The 23,445-nt window shown below is 47.0% G+C and overlaps 1 protein-coding gene and 1 pseudogene across 1 annotated transcript in view; both read left to right on the top strand.

The window, feature by feature from the left end:
* Window positions 1–971: 971 nt before the first annotated feature.
* LOC119714342 (U6 spliceosomal RNA) lies at window positions 972–1,033 on the top strand (annotated as a pseudogene).
* An 866-nt stretch (window positions 1,034–1,899) lies between these two features.
* Window positions 1,900–23,445, top strand: part of LOC140000586 (uncharacterized) — a 554,376-nt gene continuing 532,830 nt past the window's right edge. Inside the window, exon 1 of the mRNA XM_072030610.1 lies at window positions 1,900–4,311. Coding sequence (XP_071886711.1) covers window positions 1,915–3,585 — 1,671 coding nt within the window. The 5' untranslated portion in view covers window positions 1,900–1,914 and the 3' untranslated portion in view covers window positions 3,586–4,311. The remainder of the gene's footprint in view (window positions 4,312–23,445) is intronic.

The following is a 23,445-nucleotide window of genomic DNA, read 5'->3' as shown; positions in this document are numbered from 1 at the left end:
CGTGGTTATGCATGGAACTGAGGTGTTTTCGAGACATGAGTGGGGCTGGGATGAGAGATGGCTTCCACTTCTAAAAGGGAGAACAGGAGAAGAAATCCGAGTGGGGTGTAGAATGGTTAATGGCTCAACTCACGAGAAAGCCACATTAATAACAATATCTGGAAATCAAGTGACTACAAAATCCTGTGCTACGGATGAGTGGGATTGTTGGTATAATTTTACCCTGATAGAACCCACTATTGTAACTTGTATATGGCAACAACACTGCTCAGGTTCAGGCCTGTCGCAGTCACGGTGTACAGGACTACTATTTAGATTCAAAATAGATGTGGTTGAACCTGAACCAACTACACCACCTGACCTAACACCATACATTACATTTGATATACTGCAGTATGGAAGTAGAAATATACCCAGTGACACCATAACACCTTATGATGATCCTTGGAATCATGCATTATCACGATACAGCACAATCATTGGAACACCTCAGAACAAAAGGAGCCTAAATTTATCTACCTTAGTTTTACAGGGAAACAAAATATTTTCAAAAGATGAATGGAGTTGGAATGATTCTCTAAAAATGACTGAACTTCAAACCACATCTGGCCAGCTAATACAAATTGGTTGTTGTCCTGGTTTCAGTTAGCACAGAATTAATTTTCTTCCTAGTAGCTGGTGGAATGCTGTGTTTTGGCTTAGGATGAGAAGAGTGCTGATAACACCCCGATGCTTTAATTGTTGCAGAGCAGTGCTTATACTAAGCCAAGGACATCTCAGCCTTTTGCTCTGTCCTGCCAACGGGCAGGCTGGGGGTGCAGTAAGAGCTGGGAGGGGACAGACCCAGGACAGGTGACCCAAACTAGCCAAAGGGGTATTCCATACCATCTGACGTCATGCTAAACAATATATAGGGGTGGCTAGCTGGGGGGAGGGGGTTAAACCACGGGTTAAACCACGACAGCCTTTTTGGAGATTAGCATGGCCCCTGCGCAAGGATGACACGCAAATTCGTGAAGCGTTCCATATTTTTTTCTCAGTCGGTAGAGCATGAGACTCTTAATCTCAGGGTCGTGGGTTCGAGCCCCACGTTGGGCGCCAAAAAGGCTGTCGTGGTTTAACCCGGCTGGCAGCTAAACACCACGCAGCCGTTCGCTCACCCTCCCCCCTCCCTCTCTGGGACGGGGGAGAGAAATGGAAAGTGAAGCCCGTGAGTTGAGATAAAGACAGTTTAATAAGACAGGAAAATAATAATAACAAAATAATAGTAAAAATAATAACAATAATAATACAATGGTGATAATAGGAAAGTAATAGTAGTATGTACAAACAAGTGATGCACAATGCAATTGCTCACCACTCGCTGACCGATGCCCAGCCTAACCCCGAGCAGTCCGGCCCCCTCCCCCCAGCTAGCCACCCCTATATATTGTTTAGCATGACGTCAGATGGTATGGAATACCCCTTTGGCTAGTTTGGGTCACCTGTCCTGGGTCTGTCCCCTCCCAGCTCTTACTGCACCCCCAGCCTGCCCGTTGGCAGGACAGAGCAAAAGGCTGAGATGTCCTTGGCTTAGTATAAGCACTGCTCTGCAACAATTAAAGCATCGGGGTGTTATCAGCACTCTTCTCATCCTAAGCCAAAACACAGCATTCCACCAGCTACTAGGAAGAAAATTAATTCTGTGCTAACTGAAACCAGGACATCTATCGAATAACTAATGGATCCACTTATAATCAGCCTACTGAAATTAAGACAGTATACACTGATTCTACTAGACCACAAAATTATAGTACTGATTGTACTAAAATAACAGAACCAAATTTTGATTGCTGGTACAATTTTACTTTCACTAAACCTATAATTGTGTACTGTCTTTGGGGTTACAGAGGCACAGAAATATTATTTGAATTCATGGTTAATACAGAAACATCATCAACTACAAAGGATAAGAAGCCTCTGCCTCCGCAGATATTTGAAAATGAACCTACTCAGCCCCCCATTGGTCTAACTCCCCCCATCTTCAAAACAGGTCCTTACATAATTAAAAATGTGGGACAACAACAAATTCTCTTTAACCCTAGTTGGTCCCTAAAAAGGGTAGAGCTAGCGCTGCACATTAATATCTCTGAAATTAACTCGAAATGTACCACCTTTCTGAGAACTGCCTACACCAGCTGGTTAGCATGGTTACATGGACGTTCTCTAAAACAATCTCAGCGCGTGCCACGGGATGCAACTGGGTTATTAGGGACAGGATTAGGTATATTAAATAGCATTGATGCTGAGGTTTTAATGAGTAGAGTAACTGCTACTACAGATGACCTAAGGAAATTGGAACAACCAATAAAATCATCCTTATTGGCTTTAGGAGCAAATCAATGGCTTCTATCAGATATTTTACCCCATTGGGAACAAATTGAGGAAAATGATCATCAATTAATTGTAAATGCCCTTGGAAAAGCCCAAGGCAATACCTCCCTTGCCTTGAGCTGTATCCAAGCGCAGTTATGGATACAATCTGTAGCAGCAGCTATTATTAGAGAAGGAGAAGGAGGAACTTTGCCCACTGAAATTCGAAAATTGATTTGGGATAATGCTTCAGAATTTGAAAAAGAATTTCAAGCTTGGTGGCAATTAGTCAACTTTACCCATTATGCAGAAAATGATAAAATTGTTGCCTTTATACTTACTATAAGTAATGCCACCGTATACAATGTATATCCAATCATTGCATTAGGACTCAATCATAATGGAACTATACTTTATCCTAAAGAGCATAAAGTATGGGCCCATCAAAAGGGAGGAAAGTGGCAAACAATTGATGTAAATGCATGCATTGTGCGTGAACAAAAAGGTTTCATCTGTGAAAGTAACACGCTGGAATCTCAAGACATTTGTCTTGACACTGAGCAAAACATTTGCCACTTCGAGATACATCCTAATGAAACCCTTGAAACTGTACTTATATATATTGGGAAAGGTTGTGTTTGTATGAGAACTCATTGTGATTCTATAGTCGTAGATGATACAGTGGTAGATACCAGTAATCACTCTAATGTTTGTGTTTGCAATTTTACCAGAATTCTAGGATGTGATTTTAAATACTCAGCTCCTGTCACTTCTTATCAACTTATTGCATCTAATTATATTCTGCTTCATGAACTGCTGCCTACTCCTATTGGAATGAACCTCACCTTGGTGAAGAAATTGCTGGTATATGAGGACCTGAAGCAGCTGATGACACAAGTCCGAGAAAATGGACAAAAGACTCTGATTACTGTCCACCATGATGCACAAGAAATACATCGAGTGATGGAAAGAGTGCAGAGAGATGAGAGACACCGTTGGTGGGACACTTTGTTTGGATGGTCGCCAGCTGCCAAGGGAATCTTCAACAAGATGCTTCACCCTGTTATTGTTCTGCTAATACTCACTGTATTATGTTTTATACTGACAATTAGTTTGTATGTTAAACTCTGGTTTATGATGAAACGTTTAGCATCCCTACACAATGTACATACACTCGATAAACCTCAATCCGAGAATGTATGTGATATCCCCGACATATTTCAACTGTCGTGAAGCTTGAGTGACTATAGTCACGGGGTGGATTATGTGGTGTAAATGCCTGAAGTAACTAGGAAAATAGAACTAACATTCACATTTTAAGGAAAAGGTACAGCTTTGAAGAGGCTTTCAGGGTAGGGCATAACTGCATTATCTGAGCGTTCCCTAGGCTCCCAACCTTAGATGCTATCGCGCTGGGGAAACTTGGTGTGCTAGCTCTAAGGAACACCACGGAGCGTGGAGTGGAGTGGAGACACCACGGCTAGGCTCTGTGATCAGGTGGGACCTCGATTGTTCTTGTGCACAAAGCAGCACTTTTTGCCACCCTAAGCCAAAGACCTGTCATGTTTTGACAAATGCTGTACCCTAGTGTTCTTTTTGCTCATTATAATATCATTATAATACCAAAACACACCTCCATCCCAAAAGCTACCCGCCTCCAAGGAGCGACCACCCCTCACTGAGCATGCGCTCTGAATTTCTCGGAGCCTATTACTTTAAACGGAGACGGGAAAACTTTACACCAATCATAACTAAGATATGCTTGACTAGAGCCACTCAAGCTCCACCTAAAAGATAGAAAATAATATAAATTGGCCCAAGAGAGAGGGGATGTTAGGGAAGATACCATCGTCAGGGGAGATACCATCCCGAGGACATACAGCATCCTTAGGACCTCCTGACTCCTGGGATCAGTCGACGGGCTGAACCTCTCTTCCCCCCCCATTGGGACGCCTTTGGGTGAGATCTGAATATTTGCTTATAAATCTCTATATAGAGTCTTTGATCCTTTCAACGCGTTTATTTCTAGGCTGTGCACCCATAACATCTATAACACCTATAACATCTGTAACACCTATAACATCTATAACATCTGTAACACCTATAACACCTGTCACACCTGTAACACCTATAACACCTGTGTATTTCATGCATACTAGCTTGCTTTTGCAGACAGTCACTATCGCCGGCAATCCAAAAGAACCTGATTATCTGTTGCTGTAATAAACCATACTTGATTGCATTGTGATAGCTCTCATTAATGCGACTAGGGTGAGGGTGATTATCCGTGATAGTTCAGTGTTCTGAATCTAACCAGACCCCCAGACGGTTAATGCATTGTTGGTGAATGTCTGAACGGACCCCCAGGCGGTTAATACGTTTTTGGTGAATGTCCGAGCGGACCCCCAGTTTTGGTGAATGTCCGACTGGTTCAGTACTCTGAATCCAAACGGGCCCGTGACGGTTAATCAGCTACACCCCTTTAACGCGACACCTCAGCAGCAAATTAAACCAATTGGGCCCAAGTTCTTTAGACATGAAGCTCCTGCCGAGTTCATCCTCTCTCACACCATCTCAGTCCAGGCAGACTTAACCAGCCACGAATGCCCAATCCCCCAAAAGTCAGGTTAAACAGTCTGGCAGTAAGCTACAAAGGACCACGACTTCAAGGAATCAATTATTACCAAGGAGAGCAGGACATACCGGTGTAGGCCAAGGAAAGAGCTGACCATTAGTAGAGCGGTGAAGAGAGCACCACCTACGCTCACCAGCCATGAAAACTGCTAAGCAATGGAATGCTCAGACCAAACACTCCCAAAGCCTCTGATACCTGACCAGTAACGGTCACTGGTGGCCAGTAGTTACCAGTAGCAATGCATAACACAAAGGGGGGCATGTAAGGAGGTCTCAGCCTACCCCCAAATACACTGAACTCTCAATGCCAGGAGTGACAATACCTCTCTGTTGTCAAAAGAGCGAGCGAGTCAAGGCCAATATCGTGCCATAGCGCAAAGGCTTGCGCAGAAAGATCATTTGAGTAGGCCTGCAGGAAAAGGAGACTTACTTTGTGTCCTGGTTTCAGTTAGGACAGAGTTAATTTTCTTCCTAGTAGCTGGTAGAATGCTATGTTTTGGCTTAGGATGAGAAGAGTGCTGTCCTAACTGAAACCAGGACACTTTCTTATATATTTGTCAAGCAGAAGGGATGGATTTGTAGTAGGGTAACGACTTCATCGAAGTCCGCAGCTTCGGCGGACCTCCAAATCCCCATTTTCTCCATGAACTCATCTTGCAGCTTTCTCATCTGCTCTGGTCCTCAGCGTTCTGGTGACTGAAATGCAGAAACATAGACAATATTTTGAGACAGTAAAGATGGGATTCTCTTGATTTCACCATTGCTCTGGTAAAACGTAAACAAACAAACAAGAGACACACTGAAACGAATTGATTTTTCTTTAAATACCAAATCAGAAGTCCTTGTCATGACCACTGCATTCCACATTTTTATCGTTCTGCACATTGAAACTAACTACTTAAAAGCATGATCTGTAGAGAAACTTTTTCATAGACTGAAAGCTAGTCTGACAAAAACTAATGTGCGATGTTTGTGCCACACAGGAGGGAAGTTTACTCCAGTTACTTCTTGTCTGGAAAAGTGAAAACAATCAACACCTTTCTCTAAGCTGTTTTCACTCTGTTCATGTAGAACTCTAACTGACAGTGTTCAAAAAAAAACTATTCCATTTTAAGTCTCTTCCTAAGGTGTATACATTTTATTACCCTGTTTTTGCATGCAGCACTTTCATTTCCTGCATTATGATCTAACAGCTCAAGGAGGTAAGAACTGTTTCAAGAGAAATACCCAAATACCAGGTAGCTCCAACTCTTGCTTTTTAGAAAAAACTCTGCCCATTGTTTTCCATAAGACATTTGGGAAACAACACATTCCTTTGTGCCTACGAACAAGATGGAATTCACACTGCTCTCTCCCCAAGCCTTCAAGGAATTCATAAAATATCCTCCTATTTGCACCTACCTCTCTTCACAGAAAAGTCACTGATGAGCGAATGAGCTGACAAGGTTAGAAGGTTTGGGGGCCAAACGAAATAGATGGAGTGACCAAGTGCCATCCTTTTCAATAACCAGCATGAATAGGTATCCTAGGGAGTTACAGCCTCTTACCTGCAGTAGATTCTCTTTTTCGGTCTGATTTTGGCTTTGTCAACTGCCTACATTAAGAAGAGGACAGAGGAGAGATGGAAGAAAAGAATTCTTGGATTAGACCCATTGAGAATGGGAAATTTCACCACGTTTATAAGCCAGTGCTCCATAGTATGCAAAGAAAATTGTGGTATTCTGGGAAAAAAAGTCTGGGATTTTCAGGGAAAAAAAAAATCAGCTAACCATTTTCTTGTGGATAACTTAAGCTTAATATCCTTTGCAAAAAGATATTCCAGCAGAACTTTTCACATAAACTCGGTGTTTCATGTATAAACAAAACACAACAAACAAAAACCAACAACAGCAAAACACACTTCAAATTCAAGTGGTCAGCGGAACAGTCAAGCTTGACATTATTCATCGCAGAATTAAAATCTAGTTAGAGTTTTTCTCCCATCTCCCTACCTTGCTAAATATGTTTATGAGGAGCTCTCTCCAGAAAAGAGTAAGGTTCATTACACCAAAGCATAGAACCCTTCTTATTGTTGTTGAGCTTCGTCATATTGCTGCTCCTACAAGGATGAGTACTATCATTTTTACTACAGGAGGGAAGTTGTGATAACCTCGAGGGGGGGCTCATTCTGCTTACAAAATGAAGTTTCATTAAGAGGATGTCAAACTAAATTTCACTCTAAAGTCAGAAAATAGACAAGATTCTTCTACTCCTGGAATAACTGGATATAAATGGCTTGCTGATATTGGGGAAACTGCAAAAGCTGCTACCACCAAGTCTTTGTGCATCAAAAAGTTAGGGAAGAGACATTTGGACTTGAACGTGCAGCTAGGAGCAAGATCATCACCTCTGTCATCTAGGGCACTTCTACATGTCTCCACAATTTGAGTGCTTCAGCAAAGCCTGGCGGTCCTCCAAATGAACCAGGAATGGCTCTGTGCCTCAAAGCATGGGAAAGTTCTGCAACCAGGGGAAAAGCACCATGAAAGAAAACAAACCAAAGCTCTCCCGCTGCCGCCCCGCTCCCCACCCTCACGGGCCGCGTGGAGCGGCTTGGGCGCTCCTCAGCCTTGTGCTCTGCCCCCCTTCAAGGGGGGGGTGTTGTGGTTTTGGGCGTTTTGCTAAACGGCTGGAACTTCATTGGATTTGGGATATCGAGTTGCTTACAGAAGGCGTCCCGGCCCCTAAGGAGAGGGAGGGGAGGAAAAAAGGGGAGGAGAGGCTGGAACAGCAGGCAAGGAGCAAGGAAATCACATTTTCTGGGAGAGACGGGGAGAGAAGCGGGGGAGACTTGGATGGGACTCAGCCTGGTGCTGAAACGGAGAGTGCCGAGCTTCCTAGGCATTCAGCACTAAGGTGGGAAACTCCATCCTGAAGGGCAAACTTCAAATGGTGAGTGAAAAGTCCAACAGGTTGGTTAGCACCTTCTTCTCGACGAAGACGATTAGCTTTAGCCTTCACTTTCACTCTGTTTTTTTCTGTTACAGCTCCCAAAAATCATCCCATGGCTTATTCCATAGTGATGTTGCTCCTCTAATTATGCAAGCCAAGCCCACGTGTTTCTGGAGGTGCTGTTTTTTTGATTTTAAAGTCTGTTTTTTCGAACAGTACCTAACTGAAAAGCAGCAATCACTGATGTTCTTTTATCATACGAGGCACTTTCCAATAACGAGCAGCAGAAATGTGCAGTTAAAAAGCTACACTTCAAGATGTGAGGATCCAAAGTAACACATGGAACAGGAGACTTATGCCCTAGTGTAGCAGTGTAAGATGTGTTTCCTAACCTGAGTTGGCAACATGACTATTTTTTTTAAGCTGTTACCCTTTTCTCCAGTGCTTTTTGATTGATTGTGGTTTTTTTGGTTTGTTTGGTTTTTGTCTTAGTTTCTAATTTTTATGGAGCAGTGACTTTAGGTGGAAAGAAGGGAGAAGCCAAGTATTTCTCAGTGAAGACGACAACAATTCTGACTCTGTTTATGTAGAAAGAGAGTGTTTTACAGGTGGAGGGTACTTCATTGAGACTGTATTCTAGATAAACAGGAAACCTGGCTGAAGAAATTTGTGTCATTCCAGTTTCTGGACACTTCACATGACTCCTGCTGGACATCCTCAGGTAGAACAGCAACAGATGAGTGTTGAGAACACTGTGCAAGTTTCTACGGAGCCAGACAATGTAGTTACTGTGGATCACTATGAGCTCAAAGTATGTCTAATTTCAGCCTTTTTTTAATACTCATGTAGGACCTCTTGTGACCTGTACACTTGCAAATTAAGTCAGTTAACCAATGCCAAATAAAACAATTAATTGGAAGGACATACAGATTGTGAAGTATTCAACTGTCCTGGTTTCAGTTAGAACAGAGTTAATTTTCTTCATAGTAGCTGGTGGAATGCTGTGTTTTGGCTTAGGATGAGAAGAGTGCTGATAACACCCCGATGTTTTAATTGTTGCAGAGCAGCGGGTGGTGAGCAATTGCATTGTTCATCACTTGTTTGTACATATTATTAGTAGTAGTACTATTATCATCATTGTATTATTGTCATTGTTATTGTTATTGTTATTGTTATTGTTATTGTTATTTTCCTGTCTTATTAAACTGTCTTTATCTCAACTCACGGGCTTCACTTTCCATTTCTCTCCCCCGTCCCAGAGAGGGAGGGGGGAGGGTGAGCGAACGGCTGCGTGGTGTTTAGCTGCCGGTCGGGTTAAACCACGACATCAACCTATAATGCACTGTGACTGTTTAGGTTCCACACCTCATGTAGATTTCTGTAGGCTGACATAAACCAGCTAGCCATGGATAAGCGACTACTTTTCTGAAATTGCATCCAAATGCAGTCTTAGAATTTCTCATCCATGCTATTGCAGTGTCATAAGGGTTTGCCAGTCCCTCTCGGGAGGAAAGTGGTTATCTTAGGCTCCAGCAGGGGAAATGGGAAAGAGTGGCCCTATGTACGTGAGGTAAAAGGTTCCTTTGCATGAGTTGGAGAGGGCATGAGTAAGGACCATCTTGAGAAGAGTGCAGGATGAGGGAAATTAGCAATTAGAATGAGGAAATTAGAATTGAGGAAAATTGCTAGGAGTCCTGCATGTTGGCCTAAAGCAGATAAGGGCTGCTGTTTATGTGCTGCGAGAGTCCTGTGTGGGGAGAATATGACCAGATAAGAATCCCCTTTGGTAAGGGGTCTTGTCAACACAATTTTTGTCACATTCTTAAGCTGTGACCTAATTTGTAGAGGTGTTACTACTTTTTAAAGCTGTCTTCCTAAGGAAGCAGATTCCAGGTTTCATTGTTGTACATGTCTGTCAGTATATCCGGAAAAGCCATAGAGGTTTTTCACAGAGTCAGCTAGGTAAACCTCAAGAAGTAGTTGGATTTTTGTTGTTGCTGTTTGCTCCTTTGGCCTAGAAGTTGATGAACTTCTCAATCAGTGTACAGCCATCCATATGGCAGCAGTTAGGTACAGTTTCACATGGGACCTCAACCTTTCTCAGATCTTCCATTTCCATTTACCATAGCTGAAAGTGTTCTAGGTGTGTTTTTTGTGTGTTTTATCTCCATGTTGTATAGATTGAAGTTGAGGGGAATACTCAAGTTTTGTGCTAGCTGGTATGAGGGAGGCAGAGGCAGACTTTGATGATAAGATGATAAGCAGCAGTGTTTCCAGGGGGCAGTAGTATTTCCATTTGGTATGCCTGCTCTCTAAAGCGACATACTTGGAGTCTCACAGAGATAATGAACAACTGTGGCAGTGGAAAAAGGTGCTGCCACTAGCTTGTCACTGCTGCTGTGCCAGACATTATCATCTCTGCATCTTTGGTAATAGAAACGCCTGTGTGAGAGATTGGTAATTGCTACAAGCCGTCACTTTGCTCTTTGTCCACCCCTGAATTGAAAGGCAGGATTGAGCTAACTAATCTAACTTTGCTTTGGGTGCTTGAGCAATCTGTTCTGCCAGCAGAGTTTTGGGCATGGTACCCATTTGGCTAATGGGTGAAGGGAATCACCACAGGATGCTTCCTTCTCCATCTGATACAGCTGTACCTACAAGATCTGTAGCCTAGCTTGCAAACATGCTTTTTAGAGGGCCGTGCACTGATGCAACAGCTTCTCTAATGAAATGCATCAGTGGCTTTGTTTGTGGCAGCAACTATCCTACAAAGAGGATCGTGTCCTTCCCTGCTGCTTTGGAGGCAGCCGACTTGCAATTATGACCATAGATGCGATAGAATGATTTGTAATAAAAGATTGTCTGAAATGTAAGCCTTTCCTTTCTCTGAAGTATGAAAAATGAACTCATTTGAGAAATGAACACATCCATCCCCAGGCAGAGCTGCAGGGATGGATGCTACTTGCTGCTCCTTGACAGGGAGGGCAATGCCCCCACCTTGTGTCCCCAGCCTGTCCTTCCTAAAGGGCCCGCGTCCTTCCATTCCAACATGCCAGTCATGGGAGGCATCCCCCCGTGTCTCCTCAGTGCCAAAGAGGTCATTTCATAGCAGCGGGCACAGATGGGGCTGAGGGACTCAGTGCCTTCTTTTTCCTCAGTCTTTGCCAAAAATCTCCCTCTCCTCTGTGCTCAGGGATACGGGAGAGAATCAGAAAATGGAAAGAAATTGTCAGTTAAGGTAAAAACAGTTGAAGAGGACAGAAAAGGAAGGGAGGATAATAACAAAGGAATTGTAACCAGCAAGGACAGCCAGCAGTGTACTGGGCTGTGTGAGCCGGGAATGGCCAGGGAATGCAGGGAAGGGATGATCCAGAAGACAGCACCCAGATTTTGAGTCCTCAGGACAGGAGGGATGTCAGCAAGCTGTAGCAGGTTTAGCACAGGGTCCCCAAGATGCTCTGGAGAACTCTGTCTGTGAGGAGAGGCTGAGGTTGCTGGGCTTGTCCAGCCTGGGGAAGGGCAGGGCGAGGGGGACCTCCTCTGGCTGTATCTCTGAGGGGGTTGTGGAGGATGCGGAGCCAGGATCTTCAGCTGGGTTCAGGGTGGGAGGACAAAAGACAACAGCTGTGAAGGTGAAAGAGGAGAGCTTCAGGCTAAAAAGAAGGCAAAAAGCCTTCTCACCATGAGCTCAGCCAGGCGTCACCCAGAGGCTGTGCAGTCTCCATCTTTGCTGGTTTTGCAGAATGCAACAGGATCAAGCCCTGAACAGCCTGTTCTGACCGTGCTTGTGACAGCTTGGGCTGCAGGCTTCCTGAGGACCCTGCCAACATGCCTTATGGTCCTTTGACCTCAGGTCCAGTTTCTGGTGGTGCCAGAGGAGATGCTGTGGAGCCTGAATCCTCCTGTGCTGTAGGGGACCATCTAACGCCAGGCAGGTGAACATCTCCTCTTCTCCCTTGGCTGTTACTGTAGCCTGGGAGGCACTGCCTCAGCCATCTCTGCATTACACCTCCAGCTCCTGTCTTCCAGCTGTAAGCACCTGAAAGTCCATTGCCTGGATGTGCTCTGAGGTGTGGGAAGAGATCTGGGCTTTTCTGGGGTGTTAGTTCTCTCCCTCTGCACGCTGCTCCTCTCGGAGACGGTCTCATTTTTCATTGTCTTTCCTACCTGGAGGGAAATGCATACTCTGTCCTGGCCATAAAGCTGAGCATGTTTTCTACTTTTGCCACACTTCCACATCTCCTGGATCTGTCACCTGGAAAAGTGAATATTGCGTGCATGTTCGTGGTCCTGCTTTCTTCCATCTGTGCAGCAAGGTCCACATCTCAGTGTTATGTACTTTTTTGCAAAGACTGTGAATTGCCATGGATATGATAAGATTCTTCTGGGGGGCACAGGGCTTTGTACAAGATGCAGAATGATCTTACTTGATGGTGTTGGCCTAACAATACTAGAAATGCTTTGAAATGTCGTTTAAAAAAAAAAAAAAAAAGAAAAAGAAAACAAAACTAAACAGAAATAAAGGCAAACTTCTAAAGCATTGATAATTTATGGATGCACATTTCCACTTTTATGATTTTTGCGACTTTGTTTTCCTTTGTTTTCATATTTATTAATGGCCGGTATCAATCCTTTGAGACACACTGCCCAGCCTCCACCTGCAGCTCCTGAGGGCCTCCGGTCTCCCACAGGTCCTCTTGACAGCTGCCAGCCCCAGGCAAACACCTTCAGTACAGAGGGGCCCCTGAACCTATCAAGGTCTGCCTGGAAAGGTAAACAAATTATTCCAACATAGGAAAGAAAATATAAATAAATAAATATATAAATAAAAGAGCATGTGTTCATCACTTCAAACACTCTGCCTAGAACAGTCCTTATATGGCCATCCCTTGGGGAAGGTGAACCTCATTAGCTGCAGCTTGCACTGGGCACACAGCTGAGGAGAGTGTTTTACTGTTTACTGAACTGCACCACACTTAACTTTGGTTGGTTTTCAATGGGGAGCAGTCCTTCTGTGCCTGCGTGCAGGCAGTTCTGTGGGGAAAAGGGCTGGGAGTTGGTGCAAAGGAGCTGTAACATGCAGCTGCAGTCCTGACTGGAGAAGTCTGATGGGAGGAGAAGTGCTGCAAGTCCCAGGTGGCTCCTGAGAGAAATGGTGGGGCTGGGAAGGTGAGGAGCAAGGTTGCTCACAGAGTGCCTGGCCTCAAGGGACTGCCTTTCCAAGCTGACCAGGCCTCCTTAGGAGACCCTCTGGATCAATAGCAAAGGAAGAGGGCAGGGAATTGAAACAAATCAATAAAGAATCCAGCTTGAAGGGAAAACTCCCTTATTATCAACTGCTCATTGAAATGTGCCCCATTCACTAGCTTTCTGAAATCTCCCCAATTAGACGTAAAAGCCCTGAAGCCTTGAAGGAACTGCTGGACAGAAAGAGGGCACAGGAGGGCTCTCTGCATTGTGCCGAGCCCCAGGGTGTATTTGGCGCTGAGTCCATGCACCTCTGATGCTGAGAGGAGATAGCACAGGCTGTTCAAGAGGTTAAGGCCAGGAGAAATGCTGAAGGTTCTGGGAGTGTTAATTGGTCCCACTGGGGGCCATTACCACCACAGCTCCCCCATGGACTTGCTAGGAAAGGAAACGGGAGGCAGTGATGATAGGCAGGCAAAGGCAAAGTAAAGGTGGCCCTGATGGCAAGGAAACCTTGATGTGTTTTATCAAAGCAAGCACCAAGGCCTGACACCCAGCTCTGGGAAGAGTGCTTCTGTCCCTCACGCTGCTCTTCAAGGGGCAGTGGGATCTGGGGTGTGTGATGGCAACTAAAGGACAACAGTACAACTCCAGTGCACAGGGCTGCAAGGAGGCCACATGGTTCCAGTGCCAGGAGCACCATGTGTCATCTCATAGGCCCCAGCGGCAGAGACAACAGCCAGAGCCACGGGGACAAAGACTTCTGCTGTGTCAGGGCCTTCCAGCCCTGCCAGTGCCCTTGGACATCTCCCCACAGGTTGTCCTATCCTGTCACATACCTGAACCATTTTCCCTGCAGCTTGGGGACATCCAACCTGCTTCCCTACCACAGCATCTCCCTACCCATACTAGGGACTCCTTGTGCTCACTGCCTCTGACTTGAAACACAAGCCATGGGCTGAAGCAGACACCCTCTGAGTCACCACAGCACTGCCCTTGGAGTGGCATTTCTTTCTCCTCATCACCACTCTGGACCTCCAAAACAGCCACTTCTTGGTGGATTTCCTTTCTCATGCTCTTTACCCCTACCCAAAATGTGCCATCATCTCTGAAAGCAGATTTCCATCTGTCAGGAGCTCCTACAAGGGTGCTCTGAGCCTGTGCTTCACCAGGCCTATGAAGCGCAGGGCTCTCAGCCTCCACACACGTGACCCCTAGCCCTGTCTTGGCACACCTCCTCTGAACCGTCTCCATCCCTCCCTAGTCCTTCAGAAAAGGAGCCTCACACTGGGAAGCCCTCTTCCAGTTAGGGCCACACCAGTGTGGAGTCATGGAAGAGGAGAAGTCCCTTGCCCGGGTGGACACACTCCTCCTAGAGCATCCCAATGTGGATGTGACCATATCCGTGTATACACTGCTGGCTCATATGGCATCCCTGGTTGTGCCCAAGCTCTCTCCTCCTGGTTGCTCTTCCTGCAGTCTGGTCTAAGCCTGCTGTGATGTATGGAGCTGTTCTGACCCTGATGCAGAGCAGAGCATCACAAGATGGGAAAGAGAGGCTCTCTTCTCCTTGGAAAACAGAATGAGATTTATTCACCAAATCCCAGTGTTTCACAAGGTCGTTTGCAAGGAACACTGTCGATGGACAAGTCTCAGGTTAGGAACCATGTAAAGAAACTGGGAACTGTGAGCATGGTAGCCCCGAGCCCTGCCTGCCCTCCTCCTGCCACGCTCCATCAGGTGGCTGCAGCAGAGGGGACCCACAGGCAGCCCCTGGCTGGGCTCTGCCAGCCGCCTCTCCAGTGCCATCCCTGCTGCCTTGGGGTGCTCTGTGAGGTACTGGGTGACCTCACAAGGCCTGCTGGCCAGCACATCTCCTGCAGGGCAACCAGGCCACACAGCGGCAGGGACCTCACCACCGCCCTTCCATTCCCCTCTCCTCCCCTCATCCCTGGCCTTGTCTCTGCTGGCAGGAGCAGCCTTAGGAGGCACTTCCTGGCCTTCCCTCGATACCAAGATCAAAGGCAAAATGGTCTCTTCCTTGACAGAACAATGGCATCAAATGTGATAAACTTCATTAGCAGATAGGTGAAACCTTTTCTAGGTTCTGTTAGAGAAGGAAGTTTAGAAACTTTCATCCCTGATGTTACCTTAGTCACTAATTAGTCAGCTTTATTTATAAGAGCCTACAGACTTGTATCTCAGAATGAGGGCAAGGTGACCCAGGCCTAGAGCATGTGTCAGAAGATTAGGTGAGGAACTCATGCTATGCATATATCCTTGGATGTGTAACCACCTAAGCTTTGTATGCATGCCTAAGATGAAAGAATAAGAGAAGAAAGATTTCGATGACTTGAGCATGGACAAGAACTGGATTCAACTGATGAATATAGTGAGGAAGACTACCGATGACCACCAGAGACCCCTGAAAGACAGGGGAAACAAATGTGCATGTGTCAGCGACACTTACTGATTTTAATGAGTTACAGGAAGTAGTATGAATATGTTTTGGGGAAATCTGATTAACATGTTTGTTTTGCTTGTATATAACCCCTATAGCTCAAACAGTTCTGTAAGCACTGGAGTGATCCCCTGTGTGTCCATCACCTCAGTAAAAGAACGCCTGTTTTCTAAAACTCCAAATTGAGTCTTAGAGAGTTATTTTGACTGGCTTTTACAGTATCACCTTTGCCTCCTGCCAGCTGCTGCCCACTGAGGATCTTGGTATAAACGTGGCCCCGCACCAACACCACTGCTCATGCTGCCTTTGCTGCCTCGCCCTGTCCTCTCCCTCAACTCCTTGTCTCTGCCAGGCCCCACGTTCCACACCCAAACACATCCCTTTGCTGTTGTCACCCTCTCCCCTGCCCAGTGGGATGGCAGAGCCAGGGCAGGACATGGTAGAATTAGGCCCTGTAGCGCCCATGCAGAGCACTTGTGGCAAAGTAGGAGCTGAGATTGGGTTCTGCGGTGCAGAGGAGGCCCCATGCAGAAAAGATGAGGTTAAACAGCAACTTTGCAGGGGGGGTGTCCATCGTGGTTTGGCATGGGAGGCTTCTGGCCTTGAAGGGGCAAGGGATGGGTTGACACAGCTTCTCTGGGCAACCTGTTCCATTGACCACCACCCCCAAAGGAAAGAATGTCTTCCTTATTCCTAATTTTAAAGCACCCTCTTTTAGTTTTAAAACATTACCTAAAGGCCCCCTTTAGGTACTGGAAGGCTGCTATAGGGTCTCTCCAGGCTGAAGAGAACCACCTTTCTCAGCCAGTCTTCATTGAAAAGGTGCCCCAGCCTCTCTATCCTGTTTTTGGCCTCTTCTAGACTACTTCTAATACTTCCATGTCCTTGCTGAGTTTGGGGCCCCAGAGCTGAATGCAGTAATCCAGGAGGGGTCTCCCAAGAGCAGAGTTGAGTGAGAGAATGACCTCTCTCAACCTTTGGGCCAAACTTCTTTGATGCAGCCCAGAATACAGTTGGCTTTCTGGGCTGCAAACTCACATTACTGGCACAGGTTGAGCTTCTCATCCACCAACACTCCAGGTCCTTCTCCTCAAAGCTGCTCTCTATCCATTCTCCACCCAGCTGGTATTTGTGCTTGGGATTGCCCCAGTCCAGCTGCAGGACCTTGCACTTGGCCTTTGTGAACCTCATGAGGTTCCCACAGGAAAATCTCTCAAGCCTGTCCAGGTCCATCTGCATATCATCCCTTCCCTTCAGTGTATTGACTGCACCACCCAGCTTGGTGTCATCAGCATACTCACTGAGACTGCACTCAGTCACACTGTCCATGTCACTGACAAAGTGTTAAACAGTGCTGGTCCCTATACTGACCCCTGAGGAACACCAGTCTTTACTGACCTCCACTTGGACATTGAGCTGTAGACTCCAGCTCCTTGAGGGTGATCATCCAGACAATTCCTCACCCACCAGGTGATCCATCCATCACACCCATGTCTCTTCAATTGAGAGACAAGGCTATCGTGTGGGACAGTGTCAAATGATTTGCACAAGTCAAAGTTCACGATGTGAGGTGCTCTTCCCCTCTCCACCAATGCTGTAAGCCCATTGTAGAAGGCCACCAGGTTTGTCAGGCACAATCTGCCCTGTGTGAAGCCATGTTGGCTGTCACCAACAGCCACCAGTTTGCTGTCACCACCAGTCCAAAAGGCAGAGTAGAATGACATGTCAGAGAGAGGCATTTGCAATGAACCTGTGCAAGGAGGGAGACAAAAATCTCATGGGAACACTGGGGGTAATTACTGGAGTTCTACACAGAGAAATGGTCAAGGCTCTGTGAGGTGCCCATATCTGAGCTGGCCTCGTGCACTGCTCATCCACACTGGGCTGTTCAGAGACACCAGTCCCTGCCTTACACATACACAGTGCACGGCAGCACTTGCAGGGTCCCTCTGGCTCCTGCAGCCACTGCCAGAGGCTGGGAGGCACATCAGCCCTGTGGTGGGTGCATCGCCCTGCTCTGTCCTCCTCTGAGATGCCCCACAGCATGAGGAATGGGCACAGGGACCTTGAGGGTTCAAGGAAACACATTGCAGAGCTGCATTCAGGTCTCGCACTTTGGACTAGATGGTCTCTGAAGGTGCCTTCCACCTGGACTATTATCTGCTATTCAGGCAGATGCCCCATGGTTGTTACTTTCAGGAAGGATGATCCTGAGGACACTCTGCCCCACTGGCCTTCATGACACCCCTAGGGATAGCCGATGGCCTTTGTGCTTGCTCTTGTTCCTCTCTCCATGTGCGCACGATGTGCCTGCAGGTAGCAGCAGCTGCAAAGGGTTTCTGTTCCTGTGTCTCTCCTGCACCTGGACAGGCCCTGCTCTTCTCCCAGCACATCCTATGTCCCAGGGAGCCTTTGGGACTCTCTTTGAGAACGTTCTGATGTGACAGCAACTCCGAAAGATGATGTGAGCCTTCAGGCACGGCCCTTTTAGGAGGGAAATGCTGTTCTGGAGGCCAGCTGTGTCACTCATGTGCCCACTGCCTGTCCCTGCCTGCAGTCCCAGCACAGCCCCACAGCAGCACTGGCACCAAGCTACAGGAGCATCCAGGCCTTAAACAGCCAACAGGGCTCAGCAGGAGAGGGTGTCAGTGGCAGGAGAGCAGCTCTGCAAGGACCCAGTGCTGGTGCTCCCAGGCTGGACTGCCACGACTCTTTTCCACTCCACCGCTGCACACTGTCCCTGAAGCCACAGAAAACATCTCAGAGGAAGGATATAAGACAACAAGTCACTTTAATCGGTTTAAATACTCAAGCAAATTGAAGAGTTATATTTCTTTGTGGAAAATATTTGATAAAATAAAATTGAGAAAAAGCAGAACACCAATAACAACACAAGAACACTGGCTTCACCTATCATGATTTACATTACGAGTGATTTACAGAAGAAGGCAGGCAATATATTGCTGAAGAAAAACACACAGTCATCACTTTCCACATGGCAACCTTGATCTCCTTGTTCCTCATGCTGTAGATGAAGGGGTTCATTACTGGAGGCACCACCAAGTACAGAAATGCCAGAACAACATCCAGGGAAGGGAAGGAAATTGATGGGGGCGTCAGGTGGGCAAAGATAACTGTGCTGAGAAAGAGGGAGACCACAGCCAGGTGAGGGAGGCATGTGGAAAAGGCTTTTTGCCGGCCCTGCTCAGAGGGCATCCTCAGCACAGCCCTGAAGATCTGTACATAGGACATCACAATGAAAACAAAACAACCAAAGGCCAAAGAAAAACTAAACACAAGTGCCCCAACTTGTTGAGGAGGAAGAAATACATGGGTGTGTGCAGGCGGTGGTCGCAGGCTACGGCAGTGAGGATGAGGCCATTGCCCAGGAGGGCAGCCAGGCAGATGCCCAGGAAGAGCGCGAAGTGTAGGAGCTGCAGCTCCCGTGTTTCTGTGAATGCCAGCAGGAGGAACTCAGTGATGGAGCTGTTGTTACACATTTATTGCCCCTGAGCATGGTAGTCTGTTGAAAAGAAGAAGTGACATTGCAAAATTTAAGGACTTCTCTGACCAAAATACTTTGTATGTCTCATAGAACAGTCACACAGAACATATTCTTTCCCATTCCTTTCACAGGAAGAGCTTTCTGCAGCTGCTTGGCTTACTTCTGCTTGGTGTTCTGAGGGTGCCAAAAGAAGCAGGGGGCTGTACTGTGGGCTCTGCAGCAGTCAGTCCTAGTCTACAGCAACAGGTAAAAGGGAACCCTGAGTGATCTGAGAAGTCCACTGGGCAAGGTCATCTCCCTGTCTGCAGGAATGGAGAAGGTCAAATAACTCCTTAAGAAACAACAAAGGTGGTGTTGGTACAGTCTGTATGCTGAGGTGTGAGAGGTGCCTCAGAGCAGCAGCAATGCTCAAGGAGCCTTAGTCTCTACTACAGATGTTCTTACTCCATTACCATCCTTCTGCCTCAGCACATGGGCAGGAAAATGAAGCAGATTCTAAAAAGTGCACTGCCTTCAGGTAGCTCTTGCCGGGCAGTTCTGTAGTGCAGTGCCCTAGGGAGGTGTGGGGCTGTGAGCAGCCTTCCCCAGGCAGCAGGCTCTGGGCAGCAGCAGGACCCTGCCCTGCCCTGCGGTACCAGGGGGGGTCCTTCCACCTGCAGCTTCTCCCCGCAGCCCCTGGGCAGCTCCCCAGGCAGGCTGAGTGCTGAGCCTGGCAGGCGGCAGAGGCCCTGCCCCAGCACACAGCCCCTGGGGCACAGCAGGGACCCTGCTCTGCACCACAGCTCTGGCCACCCCTGCCTGCACCCCCGGCTGCACTGCCTACAGCCGGGCCCAAGAGAAGGGAGCCCTCGGGCCCTGCACGCTGACCCTGCAGCACACAAGCCCTGCATGCCCTTCAACTCCAACACCGAGCGTCCTCCTGACAGCTCCCATCAGCTGAGGGCTGGGCCAGCTCCAGGAGAGCCTGGCAGGGTGTGCAGCGGCATTGCCCTGCACCCAGAGACTTACCATGGGGAGGTGGCTTGCAACATTTCTCCTTCTGCCAGCTCTCCCCTGCCTTCCCCATCCCCTGGCTGCCCTGAACCTCTCTCCCCCTTCTCTCCTCTCCCCATGCCAGCTGCACGCAGTGCCCCCAGCAATGCTGTGCCTGGCAGAGGAGCTTTATCTGGGTGGCTGAAGCAGCTTCTCAAGTAGTCCAAGTCTGATGCAAACTCCAAAGCCTCTCACAGTGCTAACGGTCCCACTGAGGGACATTACTGACAAGGCCTCCCCATGGACTTGTTAGAGCAGAAAAGGGCAGGCAGTGATGACGGGGAGACCAAGGCCCAGGAAAGGTGGCCCTGATGCTGAGGAAACCTTGATGAAACCTTGTCCCATGAAGTCCAACAGTCGGGCCCTGACCCCAGCCTCTGGGAAGGGAGATCCTGTCCCTCCAGCAAGGTTTAGGACTCTTCCTGGGTCAGTCCACAGTGGGTAAGGGCAGTGCCAAGTACAAGGCTACAGGAGGACATCTCCCAGGCTCCTGGAGGGGGATGAGGAGGCACTGAGGCCCTACTGCTGTAAGGATGAGGTGTCTCCTCATAGGCATCACTGACGGAGACAAGAGCCCAGCAGACAAAGCTGTTGGCTCCGTCGGGGGCTTTCATCCTTTCATCTTTTGATCCTTGACAATAACCACCACACACTGTCCTATGCTGTCACGTCTGCACCTGTTTCCCTGCAGGACGTAGATACCCACCTTGCTTCCCCACATTGCTCTCACCTTGCTCTGAGCACCTTCCTGACTTGACTGATTTCTCTCAATCTGCCCTCAGTAATCCATGAAACACAAAGCCAGGGGCTGATCCAGACATTCCTAGAGAGGGAGGGAGAAGGATGAGTGAACCTCTACAACAATTTAGTAGAGGTAAGAGGCTTCAGCTAATGTTGATGCTGCTTTAACACAGAATTAAAACATTGATGTAAGGGCGTTAGCCAATTTTAAAGAGTAACCAGTTTTAAAGAAAACCCACATTTGAAGAGTTTTAAAGAGAAATCCCTAAACCTAAATGCTACTCCAAAACCCTGACAAGAATCCTCTATTCTAATGCTTGAACTCAAAGAATTCCATAAAGCAAAACTCAGCCCATAGTCCTTTGCCCTTGCCTTTACTCTTGTGCTCACCCTAATTCCTGCCTTCAATACTAGCATTAACATGCTCCAATAAACCTAGACTTCTAGGCAGATGTAAAACAAAAAACTATTCCACAAAGCTTGCCCATAACCTAACCACAGACCTGACACCCTAAGCAGAACAGCCCATCTGCTAAATTTCTAATCCAGAAAAGTGAACCCTTGTCTCTAAGGGACTAGAGAGGTCAGCTCTGCATCAGGATCTCCAGCCCCAGCAGGAGGAATGTGACTGTGGCAGGGAATGTGAGGTCACTTCTGTCTCTGCACTTGATAGGGCAGCAGCAGGAACGTGTCACGGAAAGGGACTGTGAGGTCACTTATGTCTGTAGCTGGCAGGTCACCCTTGCCTTCTCCCTGGGATCTGTACTTTTGGGCTGACATCTGCCAGTGGCCCTGCTAGGCCAGCAGAAGCCACCTGGTTGTCATGCTGACTGTGGGATCCCCTCTGCCTCCATACCCAGGAGGACCCAGACAGAAAGAAGGCCCCCATATGGGTCATCTTGTCCCTTCAGCTTGAGTCCATGACTGGAGAGCAGGAGGCACAAGGCTTGGCTGTGTCTAGCCAAGAAGCTGCAAGAGCAGCAGCCAGCCCATGGCTTTAAAAATGCTAGTGAGGTGACTTCTGTCTTGTTGATTGCTGCACCCATGGGCTGAGGCCAACTGCATGAAGTTCAACAAGACCAAGTGCTGGGTCCTGCACTTGGGGCACAAGAACCCCATGCAATGCTGTGGGAAGGGCGGCTGGACAGCTGCCCAGGGGAAAAGGACCTGGGGATATTGGTGGATAGTCGGCTGAATATGAGCCATCAGTGTGCTAAGTTGGCCAAGCAGGCCTGCCTTGTACCAAGGATACTGTGGTCAACAGATGTAGGGAAGTGATTGCCCTTCTGTATTTGGCCCTAGTGAGGCCACACCTCAAGGACTGCATTCAGCTCTGGGGCTCCCTGTGTAAGAAGGATATGGATCTATTAGATCTGTGCCCCATCCCTTGATGCATTCAAGGCCAGTTTGGATGGGGCTTTCAGCAACCTGGTCTAGTGGAAGGTGTCCCTGCCCATGGGAGGTGAGTTGGAATTATGTGATCTGTAAGGTCTTTTCATCCCCAAACTATTCTGTGATTCTGTAATGAAACACAGCACCATACCAGCTACTAGGAAGAAAAATTAACTCCATCTCAGACAAAACTAAGAAAATATCCAGCACTTATTCCATACAATCTATGTCATGCTCAGCTCTGTCACTTTCTGATTTATCACCACCACCTTTCCTGTCTTTTATCTTATCCTGTCTTTTAACTTATCCTGTCTTTTAAAGGTGGTGTCTCTTATCACCACCTTTGACACACAAAAATATCATGACCTTAGTTGATTTGTGTCAATAATAATAGTAATAATAATAATTCCTTTTGCATTCTATTAAATTGCCTTTATCTCAACCCATGAACTTTTACTTTTTTTTTTTTTTTTCCTCTGAGTTCTCTCCTCCGTCCCATTGGATGAATAGCTTTGTAGTGCTGAGCTGCCTGCAGGGTCAAACCACAGCAAGTCTTCTTGGTGCCTAGCGTGGAGCACAAAGGTTGAGATGACAGATCTGACCACAGTGTTTTAAAAATAAATTGTTATAAGCATTAGATCAGTTTAACAGTTGCTGATCATAATATTGATCATTCTGATCTGGGGTCTGTTGTGCTTCTTTTCAGAACTGTGTTGTATAGCACATTAGTAACTTCCATGTCATGCTGTTTATCAGTTCTGGGGGCTGGTTTAAGGTTACTGTTTTGCTGTACTGGATAACACTGACTGCTGATAGGATCAAATTATTGCCCCCTCAATACCTCAGGAACCATCTCTTCATCTCTTGGAAACTATTAAGAATTACAGTCTTTGCCTTTTCTCCTCAGGGAGTAAATCTATGCAGGGTGGTGGGGGATGCTTTTCCCCACTTCTTCACTCTCTCTTTCTCCTTCACCTCATGCTTCTCTTCCAGGCTAATTACAATAGCTCTTCAAAGCTTTGAATATCCTTGGGATGGTCAAACCAGCATGTTCCTATTTTTAGGTCTCCTGAATACCATTCAGTTTTTGTTTAAGTTTAAACAATTACTTAAACGTGCCATCCAGAGATCTGTCCAGAGGCAGGAAAGTTAGGAGTGGCAGGGAGAGTTCGAGTATCTGTGGGCACGTCAATTGCTTTGGAATTTCACC

This window comes from Anas platyrhynchos, chromosome W (genome assembly GCF_047663525.1).
Source record: "Anas platyrhynchos isolate ZD024472 breed Pekin duck chromosome W, IASCAAS_PekinDuck_T2T, whole genome shotgun sequence".
In the NCBI taxonomy this organism is placed as follows: Eukaryota; Metazoa; Chordata; class Aves; order Anseriformes; family Anatidae; genus Anas; species Anas platyrhynchos.
This window is presented reverse-complemented; position numbering and strand designations above follow the sequence as displayed.